The 12,448-nt window shown below is 35.7% G+C and overlaps 1 protein-coding gene across 5 annotated transcripts in view; it reads right to left on the reverse strand.

Moving 5' to 3' along the window:
- The window catches only part of RYR3 (ryanodine receptor 3), a 285,143-nt gene that overhangs the window by 67,374 nt on the left and 205,321 nt on the right, over positions 1 to 12,448 (reverse strand). For all 5 annotated transcript variants that reach the window (XM_076344904.1, XM_076344903.1, XM_076344901.1 and 2 more), the window contains exons 59-64: positions 12,301 to 12,368; positions 11,343 to 11,464; positions 9,039 to 9,088; positions 8,277 to 8,337; positions 6,996 to 7,234; positions 5,931 to 6,012 (exon numbers count right to left, since the gene is read on the reverse strand). In XM_076344904.1, the coding sequence (XP_076201019.1) occupies positions 5,931 to 6,012; positions 6,996 to 7,234; positions 8,277 to 8,337; positions 9,039 to 9,088; positions 11,343 to 11,464; positions 12,301 to 12,368 (622 nt within the window). The remainder of the gene's footprint in view (positions 1 to 5,930; positions 6,013 to 6,995; positions 7,235 to 8,276; positions 8,338 to 9,038; positions 9,089 to 11,342; positions 11,465 to 12,300; positions 12,369 to 12,448) is intronic.

The raw sequence follows: 12,448 nt of genomic DNA on the forward strand, positions 1-12,448 counted from the left end.
AAGCAAGTCCTATGGCGACATGGCACCCCAGAAAGAATTGAGTCAGACAACAGGACTCACTTCTGAAACATCCTCATAGACACCTGGGCCAAAGAGTACGGCATTGAGTGGGTGTATCACATCCCCTATCATGCACCAGCCTCCAGGAAAATCAAACAATACAATGGACTGTTAAAGACTATGCTGAGAGCAATGGGTGGCGGGACGTTCAAACATTGGGACACACATTTAGCAAAAGCCACCTGGTTAGTCAACACGAGGGGATCTGCCAATTGGGCTGGCCCTGCCCAGTCAAAACTTTTACGTACTGTAGAAGGGGATAAAGTCCCTGTAATGCACATAAAAAATATGCTGGGGAAGACAGTCTGGGTTATTCCTGCCTTGGGCAAAGGCAAACCCATCCATGGGATTGCTTTTGCTGAAGGACCTGGGTGCACTTTGTGGGTGGTGCAGGAGGATGGGGAATTCTGATGTGTACCTCAAGGGGATTTGATTTTGGGTGAGAATAGCCAATGAATTAAATTGTATGATGTTAATTGCTATGTAATATTATATGCCATATCCAATGGTGTTACAATAAGAATCACCTAAATTAATGAAGAATGAACTTCGATGAAACCGAGCAAAGCACAGTGATGATGGTACCAGAACTGACTTCAACATGAAACAATCCAACACTGCATACCATCCCCATCTCTCCTGTCCTGAAGGACTATTATGACAAATGGAGCCCAAAGTCATGGACTAAATGAACTCAGCGAACATTTTAGAGGGATGGCCCATAGACTAAGGGAATGATATCTGTGTGTATGTATATCAAAAAACAGGAAAAGGGGTGGTGATTAATGGGAATGTATTGGAAAGTGGGGGACCTGGGCATAACGTAGATGGTATAGAATAAGGGGTGGATACTGTCCTGGTTTTGGCTGGGATAGAGTTAATTTTCTTGCTAGTAGCTGGTACAGTGCTGTGTTTTGGATTTAGGATGAGAATAAAGTTGATAACACACTGATGTTTTAGTTGTTGCTAAGTAGTGCTTACACTAAATCAAGGACTCTTCAGCTTCCCACGCTCTACCGACTGAGAAGGCTGGAGGTGCACAAGAAGCTGGGAGGGGGCACAGCCAGGACAGCTGACCCAAACTGGCCAAAGGGATATTCCATACCATGTGACATCATGCTCAGTACATAAACCGGGGGAAAGCTGGCCGGGGGGGCCGCTGCTTGGGGACTGGCTGGGCATCGGTCAGCGGGTGGTGAGCAATTGCATTGTGCATCACTTGCTTTGTATATTCTTTTATTATTATTATTATTATTATTATTATTACTATTTTATTTCCATTATTAAGCTGTTCTTATCTCAACCCATGAGTTTTCTCACTTTTGCTCTTCTGATTCTCTCCCCCATCCCACTGAGGAGGGGGAGAGTGAGCGAGCGGCTGTGTGGTGCTCAGTTGCCGGCTGAGGTTAAACCACGACAACCAGAAAAAAAGAAAGGTGAGGAAGTGCACAGATGAAGGTGCAAGACATGCTGAGACTGTCCTTTTCAGCATAAGACCAGACTCGCATTGGCTTAAAACTAAAGCTAAGGTACTCTTTTGAAGTTCTGAAGCATTGTTTATACAAGATGCCTTACAGATTTTGTTATGCTTGACATGCAGATTGGATAAAGATAGCACACACCTTTCAGCCTTTGAAGCTCCATGTTTTTTTTGGAATAGACATGGATGGGTTGGAGTGGGTCCAGAGGAGGGCCACAAAAATGATCAGGGGGATGGAACACCTCTCCTATGAAGAAAGGCTGAGAAAGTTGGGGTTGTTCAGCCTAGAGAAGAGAAGGCTTTGGGGAGACCTTCTTGCAGCCTATCAGTACTTAAAGGGGGCTTATAAAAAAGATGGCGGCAAACTTTTTATCAGGGCCTGTTGTGACAGGACAAGGGGGAATGGCTTTAAACTAAAGGGGGGTAGATTCAGACTAGATATAAGGAAGAAATTTTTTACTCTGAGGGTGATGAAAGACTGGCCCAGGTTGCCCAGAGAGGTGGTGGATGCCCCATCCCTGGAAACCTTCAAGGTCAGGTTGGACGGGGCTCTGAGCAACCTGATTTAGTTGAAGATGTCCCTGCCCATGGCAGGGGGGTTGGACTAGATGACCTTTAAAGGTCCCTTCCAACCCAAACTGTTCTATGATTCTGTGATTGTTCAACTTCCAGGAATAACAACAACATTTTTAAGATTCCTTTGTGTCAACAAAGCCTTCCTCATTGTATGACTTAAAGTCAAAGATCGTGACCCATCTACTACCTCATCTTCAACTGCCTCTGTCAATTTTTATTTCACAACCATGCTGGAATGTGGAGAGATATGCAACTCTATATGCTCCAACTTCTTTTGTTGCAGAAGAAACAAAAAAAATTGGCAAAAGCAATGGCCTTACATAATTGAAAAACATTATAAAAAAGGATTTTTGTTCACTTGGGTATTCCATGTAACATGATTCACATAATATTACTCTATTTCAAGGGTGAATGCTCATTTGTTCTCTGTACAGAATTACTACAGTTTACTGTTGTTTTACTGCCATCAACAAAATGGAAAATGCAGAAATATATTACCACAAAATTAAAAAGAAACTATATGCTCCACCTATATATCTATGTCATTTTCCTTATGTTCTGACCATCCATATAGTGAACATTTTGCAACAGAATACCTGAGGCATTAGTATCACAGATAGTAACCACAGACCATTTCATTAAAAAACAATTTTTTGATAATGTCAGAATTCCTACTATATTATAGAGCACAGCAATGTTCTCTTCCAATTTAAATTGTAATGAAAGATGCAATATTATATATATAGGAGATTTCATAAATTTTCCTAAAAAGGAAACTTTATTACATCTTTGCCTTCTGTTGGATCAAGAAGGAAAAACTTGATGTGTATATATACATATGTACACGAACACATATAAAAAGTAATTTGAAAAGACTAACATCAAATACAGGGAGGCTATTTAATCACATGCATGACAATATCATAATGCATACCCATCTTTCTCTATGAAAAAAGGATACCAAGAAGCCGAAAGAAGAGAAGATGAAGAATTATACAACAAGGCTAAGAAAATTACTCTAAGTGCACAGTTATTATCTGTCATATGAAAGTCCTAACTATGAGAAACCACGGAAAAGCCTATAATTTTGCAGGACAGAAATTAGAAAAGATAAAAAGAATTTCAGATCAGATAATCATTGACATAAAAAACAAATAATGTAAAATAAATCACTCAGGGAACTGAATGGTTCAACAGAATTAATGGAGTAAAAGGTACTTAAAGAAAAGCCAGATTAACTCTTTAGACAAAATATGTTAGGAAGACAACTAACTGGAAACATTCACTCCAAAGAATGAGGAAGAACTGTCAGAGGCTGATGTGCAAGTCTTGGAGGAAGTGGAAAACACCTGAAATGTAATCAAATCAATCTAGACTTTGAGAAACCAAAGCAAGATAAAAGACCACCCACTGATGGTAGTCATGAAGCATTTCCTATTATACCACTGTTATAAACAGACTTTCATGCATCTTTGGCAGTCCTTATTTTGAGAAGCCTCAAACAGGTCAAATTGAAGTCTTAAACTGAACAATCTGAATATGTATGTATGACTGAATACAACAGTTAATTTTGTCATATTTAACTACATATGTAAAAAAAGTGCTCTAATTTCTTAACTTATGCAGAAGTTTGTATTTCTTATTGCTGATACAGATATTCAATCATTTGTGCTAAAAATCCTTTGGAAATGTGTTTCTATAAACCAACCAGGAAAAGACCAAGACACCATAAAGGGACATACAACTTTTGGGTACTGGGTATGAAAAGGGAGTTTTCGACCCCAAATTTAGGACCTAAATTTCTGATGCAGTAAATGAAAAGAAATGGGTACCTGGGTATAGAATTCATAGTCAGAATGCCTATAGCAATAATACCACACTTGCCAGTAGAGCATTAGGGCTCAAAGTAGTCAAGGACTACTGCATTTTGCATCCAGTCCTCAACATTTATAAGCCACAGAGACATTTAGAGAAGCAAGGTCCACAGAGAAATCAGAAACATCTCCAACATCCTAAACAAGCTCAACACTCTTTGTACAAAGGATAAACCCTTTGACAATGGAAGTTTGTCACAACAAGGCAGCAGCAGCAATCCAACTTAGTATTAGTCCTGAGTCCCAGCAGCCAGGAGTCTTGTAGAATCAGCTGAACTATTTCAGCCATGAAAAGTGATGTTCACCTATGAAAAGTGAACTATGACTCATCCTGCAATGGAAGGTAAAACTTCTTAATGTCCCTGCCAAAATTCACTAGAAGAAAAACTGCACTTTGATCCTACATCTGAGCACTGTTTAACTTGAACAACTGTTCAAGTCAGCTCAATCATTCACTTCTAAGTTTTGCTGAAATACTGAGCAGTGTGTTTGAAATCCTACCTCCCACCTAGACACTGATGTCTGCCTACAGCCTTAATTTGAGAGCCTGAGTGAGTCTAGTGGAAACTAAACTAAATGAAATCCACAGTTGGAAACCTCTCACACAGCCTTAGGAGACTAATTCATTTCCTCGGATATATCTGATCTGATCACCCTTCTCTTCTAAGAACTGCAGTAGGAAAAGGTGATGATGCTAACATCAACGTTTAATGTAACCGTCCAGTGCTTATAGCTCTTGCCAATCAAGTGAAGGCCTATGCTGTGAGCTCTTCTAATTGAAAGGCAACTCAAACACAATCACCTTTTATTTCCTGTGAGAAGACCCTGACTGCTAGTTAGAGTAGGGGTAAGGCACTTCCTATTTTACCTATCAGATCTGTGTCAAAGGGTATTTAAGATTTTCAAGCCCAGAAAGAGAAGAAAGGAAGAGTATAGCTTTGTAATTTAGTGATGGATGTACAAATGACTGAATGTGGACATACACAAGAATGAGCTTGTGCACACATGTACATGCATGCAGAGTGGGAGGAAAGAGGCAGTCTGTCCACCAGACAGCTCTTGCATTTTGCATGAAAGAGTTATTGAATAAATTCTGGAAGGAAGGAAGTGGAGGCCAGAATTCCTCATACTAGGCTATATACATTCCTACATACCAGAGTACAGAGTCGCATTTCCTCCAGTTTAAATCTCTCTCTCAGGCCCTGTGGATCTTAAACTTTTCATTATAAGAAAGATCATGAAAAGTGCCTAACCTAAAGCCTTCAGAAGCGTAAGGAAGGGTTATGATTACCTCGGCTCCCGTCTTGTGACAGACAGACCAACAATTAGGGTTCTCTTTTCTGAAGTAGCAGATATGGATTTGAGCCTCTTTTAATGGAAGAGGATCTAAAATCCAGGGCTTGGAACATATCATGGCAACTAGATGCTTAAAGGAATCGTAGACCCTACTCTTCTTAAAATGCAAGTAACTGGTAAAGTGGTTTCCTTTGTAGAGTTAAAGGCTGTCAGAATGCTCTACATATGCTCAGGATTTTATGCTCAGGACAACTATTTTGAGAACTCTGTATAGACTTAGGTGTGAGACAGATGCAGCCTGCTTAGTACTCAGCCTACTTACCACAGCAACATGCAGTAGCCAAACTTTAGTAACCTTAATGGCAACCCATCGAAAAATTTAGCTTTCCCTATGGGAAAAATAAACTCCCTGCAGATACACTGCCATATGCTCAATGAGTTGTTTGCTTTTCTTTAGTTTTGGGTTGCCTTTTTTCTGTATGGAATTGAACTCTTAAGATATAGGCAACTACATTCCAGCTACAGTGTATTTTAAACATGCTCACACTGTTTCAGATTCACCTTTCATTCAAACTGCTTTATTACATAAACAACACACTCCTAAAGAAGAGAAAATTTTACATGCTGAGTTTTTCACTCAGTACCTTTCAACATAGATGTTCTTCCCAGTCCCAAGGGAATAGAGGCTACAAAGAATTCTGTAACATGAAACTTGTACATCACCCACTAGAGGAAAATAAGAGTAGATTATCAGTATTTATTCAGCTAAAGACTACTTTCCAAATATTAAACATTTGTTTTAGGCAATCTGATAAATGGTGTCTAAAACTTTTAGACTTTCAGTATCACTAAATGTTCTAGGTTGTCAATACTCCACACACGTGTTATTTATCTTCAATTTCTCTGATACCTGGTCTGTCATCTACATTCATTCCAAAACCTAACAGATCATCAGACATTCCAAGAGGTCAGCAGATACTTGCTAATAAGATATTGCAGGTTATCACTCTTGCAGAGTAAAATTTTAAGCTAAACGACATCAGTCTGTGTGTCTAACCTCTAGGAACATGATCTAAAGGCTCCTCACCTTTTTAAAGAAAGTCTTTTCATGGATGTCAATCTTTTAATTATCTTCTGCTTTGGAACTGTAATCACCCAAATATATACAAAATTTTGGAACAGCATATTGCTGTATCTCAAGGAAGCATTTCAGTAATTTTAAACTAAATGATACTAAAAATAAGAAAAATTTAAAATAAAAGAACTAAAGTGGTTTTCAAATGTAAGAAAAAAACCACAAAGAATTAATAATGAGTTGTCTCCTTTAGTCTAATGAAGTAAAAATATGTAACAAAAATAAGCATGATTTAATTTTCTATAGGAAACTAGTCTCATCCACACAGTTGGTAAGAGAACACTCAAGGGGAAATTTTAATTTCTCTCTCTCAATGTTTGGAGAAATATTGTACATAATTAACTTGAATATAAATATAACATATATATATTGAATAAATATAATAGAATAACTGAGTATTATTTTTAAACGTGGAATAGAAATAAGGTACTATGCAGCTAATTTCAGATTTAATGCTGGAAATGTGTGTGTTACTGAAAACAGAATTTCATCCTTTGAATTCATGCAATCATTACTAAAAAGCATTTGTATTATTATAACACAATAAACTTCAAAAATAAAATAAAAGACTTACGAAGTAAATCAATTCCAAACTGATATTGTGAAATATGTTCAAAAATTGATGTCAAGATTGGTAACAATGCTACCGTAGTATAATTGATATTCTGTGAAACACCCTTGATTTGTGTTCTTGAATGGGTAAATTTTCCAAGTTTAAGATTTTCTGAAGTCTTTTCCAGGTCTTCAGCTGCATTTTCAAAAAAGGCACGCAATCCAGCTTTAACAAGCTCAGATCCTGATTTCATAACAGTTCTGAAAAATAATAAGGGAAAAATATTAACTTTGCATTGATCTTTAGTAGTTGTATAGATATATATATGTATGTTAGTGACATTCTATCAGTCTTTGAAGATACACACATGTATCAGCAAACTTTACATTATGAACTGAAACGGACAGTTACATCTACATAGCAGTATAAGCAACAATTAGCTTGGAGTATTTAATACAAAATAATAACAACAAAGAACTTGCTTCCTCAGTCTTGCCTTTCCAGTTTTTGTGATCTGCTTTCAAATAAAATTATGTCTTCTCAGCAAATGTCATAGGTGGTGAGAAAGCTCCTCCGTACAATTCACTCAAGAAAAATAACTCTTAATTCCTAAATTTTATGGGAGCCACAGTAACTAGGTATGCAAGTCAGGATACATGCTTACCTATCTTCAAAGCACCCTAAATCTAGAAAATGCAACTGCAATACCAGCATCACAGTCCCATTCCTTAATTTTTTTTCGCACTCTTCTCCAACCCCTTAATGAAGCTTTCCAGTGTTGTTATTCACAATGAGTTCGTTGTCAGGCTGCTGCATAACATAACCAGGCCAGAAAGCAGCTCAAATTAGAAAATTATCCTGGCTTGTGTTTTAATCTACATAAGCATTTCAATGGTAAACAGTGAAAGTTAACAAATGTAACTATGCCCATATATTAATACATTCTGCATACTTTTAATGCCAAATTTTCCAATATGCACTAAACTCTCTCAATATCTACAGGTATCAATACTTAGAGTTCCCAAGTTTGTGTCATTTACGTCTCCTAATAAAGTCTTCAAATGCCCTTGGAAATGGTGACAAAAATTTTCAATGTTTTAATGACAGGCATTGAACAAAAAAATGTAGATGAAACCCTTTAGACGAAATCTGCTAATATGGAGGTCAATATCTGAATTATTGATACTGCTAATATCATTAATTACAAATAAGGAATAAAGAGTACAGAAACAATCCAACTGCTCCCGAAAAGCTCTGCGGCACCTACGTAGTTTGTAGTTGGTACAAATGTTGCAAACTTACCGTGTGTCAAGAGACTGAGCTAAGATGTGCAGGCAGTTCACCATTGTAGCAGAATCACTACCTGGTTAGAAAGAGATACTATGAGAGCACAATAGTATAGAAAATGTAGGATAATCTAATGATCCAAAATGTCATTATTGGAGATGCACAGGTTAAACAAGACATGACCTAAGTCTCCCACCTTAGGTCACTGGAGGGAGAGTTAGGTCTGGTTCTAGAACTAACTTTCAATTTCTTAAGTCCATTTCCATACGAGAACTAAAAGGAATAACTAGTGTCTACTTATGGCTCATTTTCATCACTTGCCCCTGCAACATTCTGAACTTTGTATCTTGTAGTACCTACATTTCTTTTATAATTTTCTTACCAATACCTTTGAAAAAGGTATGTTATTTTTCCCTACATACCCCTAGCCTATTGATAAATTAATCTATTGGATTCAACAGTTGGATGACAGAAAACAAAAAAATTAGTGTAAGATGACTTTTGAAAAGCTAAAAGTAACTGCAAAAGCATGAGATTTTTTTAAAGGAGTCTGCAAATCCTGGAAGCTGCTATTTCTTCCTGCTCCAACACTTTACATATTCTATTAACTGTTAGCTTCAGAGCCATGTTCAATGCACTCACTAATTGTACTGGAAGTTTATGCATAATTTTATAGAATTTTGCCTATAGCTTGTGAAAAGCTTCAGGTAAGAGAGCGGCAATGGTTACACATTCTTTATATTTTTAACTTTATCAAGATCTTTCTTAACAACTTACCAAAAAGTGAGATCCTATGTCTAACAAGAGCAGCTAGTTTGCAGAACAGGCTAAAGTAGAAAAGAACAGAAAGAGCAAGACAAGACAAGACAAGACAAAGATTAAAGATTTATTTAGAATATGAGGTAAAGATAGTAGGAATATGAAAAAGAAAACACAATGTAGTTCCTGGAAAGTGTATTTTGAATCATACATGATGATAACAGTCAGTCAAATAACTGCATTAAGCAGAATAACTTTTTGAAGCTTCTGAATTATCTCATTTTATAAGCTTCGCTACTTCAGAGATAACTTGAAATGTGAAACTTTCTTTTGATTACAGTGGTTTCCAACAACTGCATATTATATGGTTGAGTCATTCTTTATGGCTATTATTTCTGAATAAGAATTTTTTTTGTAAGAACAAGAAAAACTGAGTAACATTTTAGTGTTTTACTTGGCATTCTGCAGGAAACAAACGTTACAAATCTTCATACTATTTAAAACAATTTGTGAAGATATCCTTTGTAAATAAATAAATCTGTGTTTAGCCACTGCTGATGATAAGATGGATCCTGAAATATATACAGACTAGAAGAGCTTCTGGCAAGTATGTCAGAAACTTGCATATCTAACCTATCTGTCAAAATAAGAGGATAATTAAGAGAAAGGAATAATCACCAAATCTAAAGATTAAAGGGGCTACTTTAACGTCTGAAAACAAAGACAGCTAGGCAGACTTGTTTATCATATGTGCATACTTTACAAATGGAATTAGGACATAACAAAATGAAGCAAATATACCTTAGAAATTGGTATGGTCTCTTACTAACAACAGATCGTCATTGTTATCTTCATAATAGTATGGAAATACCATACTTCCAATAAGATGAAAATAACTGATAGGCACTTTTCTCAATGAAGAATGGACAAAGAATTATAAGATATTTCTAAATTTATAATAGCAGATATGCAGGCTAGACATCTAACTTCGTTCATGTGCCTTTGTAAAGGTGTTTTGTACAACCCCAGTAAGCATCTTTCTAGCTTTATTAAGCTGACCTGACTGACTTTAGGGAAGTAATAGGAGTTTTCAGAGACAAAGCATGAAATTGAAATGAAACGAAATGAAACTTCCATCCTCCTGAACAGAGCTGACTTTCTCAGCTGCTGGAGGGCTATCTTGCACATTTGTATATAATATATCTGAAAGCTCAGCAAAGCAGAATCTTAGGGACTTAACACTCACTCTTACGGGCAACTGCTATATAAGGACTACCACCCACCTAGAAGATGGAAACAAAGGGGTAGTAATAATTTAGAGAAATACAAAAATACGTTGGAAGAAAAACTGAAGAACGGAATCTAGGAAGTTCAGTGCTAGGCCTGATCTTATGTAACAATGAGTAAGTAACCTTTACTTTCAAATTTTATATCTACTCTTCCATTAGAAAAAGTAGTCAACTCTGGTCAACATAGTGAAGGAAAGCAAAAGAAATTTGAGAAACTGACAGTTAAAGTAAGAAAGCGTGAGAGTAAAATACAGTTTGAAAGATTATGATACAAAATTTCCCAAATAAAATAACTGGCAGCACACCTTTAATGGGGAGAAAAAAATTGGCAACAAAAATATTAGACGACAGTCATTGTTAAAAACAAATTAAATATTAATTTTTAACTGTTAATTGCAGAAAAATGAAATTCATATTTTTGTAAAGGCAACACATTATAAATTAAAAGGCAACTGTCTCTTTTTAATTAAGTTTTCTAGAATAACTTTGAGTCGAATGGCTGATTCCAACCAAATCTGAAACAGTACAGACGTCTAAAAATTAATAAATTTCAGCAATTTTTGTGTGGGGGCAGAAGTAATTTTGTACAGAAAGGAAAATCCATAATTACCTCTAAAAAGCTGTATCATGGTATTTTCACATTTTTTGCTATCTGAAAATTTAAATGTGAGACCATTTAAATGACCCAAGAGTGGGATAAGCTTCAACCAGAAACTGCCATCCACAATGAAACACAAACCCATCAGAAACGAAGTTTTATTAGTTCCACTGCTCGCAGAATCATTTATTAATGTTTTTGATGTTATCATCCACAATTACATATTATAATGTATATAGCTAGTATATATACTTAATTAATTATATATTAAAGAACACTAAAATGAGGAATTCACTGCCATTCTGATACAGAATAAACTATTCACTTTCTCTCTGAGGAAACTGAGCTTTTGAACTATCTTTCTCTTTAATCTAAGAAGAGACCTTTAATTATCTATATAGAACCCTCCTGTGTATATCTTAATTTTCTACTTACCTTGCTACCATTTCCTTTTCCTTATTTGATGCATATCCACTGCTACTGAGTGTTTTTGTTGGAGAAGACAGGAAGTAGAGGCAGTGATTTGTAAAGTACTGATCAACTAATGGTAAAAGAACCTAAGAAATACAGATACAAAATGTATTTTTCACAGAGCACAACGGTAAATGTAGCAATAATGCTCTGATTGGTCAAAGTTTATTCAAAGAATTTTAGAAATCGTGTAACAGTTCTATTTTCTCATTTCAGACACAAAGTCATATAAATTAAAATCTTAAGTCTTACAATTTTACTTAAAAGTTACATAAATAATAAACAGAGTTACACAGATCTATCTATTTTGGATCTAATATTGCAAGCTTACTCTTCTCACATTCAACAGGGATAAATATCACTGAACTAAGAGGACCCTTCCTCTCCACTATTTACATAACTGTCCAGTACAGATATAAAGGGAGAGGGCTTTTTTTTTTTTTAAGACCCTAAATTAAATCCTAAATGTTCCTTACTTCAAATCTGATTATTGACAACATTTTTCTTATTAGGAACACAAATGTGTACAATTACTATTCATAGAAATACTTCTTCCTGTTAATTAAATGATACTGTGCACTTCAGTGATACACCGAGGCAAAAATTTTCAGAAATAATTTATATGTTCAGTGAGAGTATTTAATTGCATGTAATAAATAAGCTGCCTTTTAATTTCTATGTTCCCTCTCATGTAGAAGCAGATATATTGAAGTATTTTGAAATATCTGAATCCAGCAAACATATTGAAATATTTTTGAAGATATTTTTAAATATTTGTTAACAACATTTAATTGATTACTTACCATGAAGAAAATGGGAAAGATATATTTCTATTACCTGAAAAGCAGTCTAACATAAGAGATTTCTATGTTCTGTGTAATGGAATGTATATGTACATTACTTGAAATACTAAATCACTCACTTTGGCAAAGAATTTTATTTCTTGGTCATGTGGAGATTTTTCAGTTTTTCCACTGGTTACAATGGCTTCTGCAAGGATACAATCAAGGCAGACATGAATACTAAGCTGTCTAATAATAAATAACACAATAGCTCTTTGATATAGCCTT

The sequence above is a fragment of the Aptenodytes patagonicus genome, chromosome 7 (genome assembly GCF_965638725.1).
Source record: "Aptenodytes patagonicus chromosome 7, bAptPat1.pri.cur, whole genome shotgun sequence".
NCBI classification, from domain to species: domain Eukaryota; kingdom Metazoa; phylum Chordata; class Aves; order Sphenisciformes; family Spheniscidae; genus Aptenodytes; species Aptenodytes patagonicus.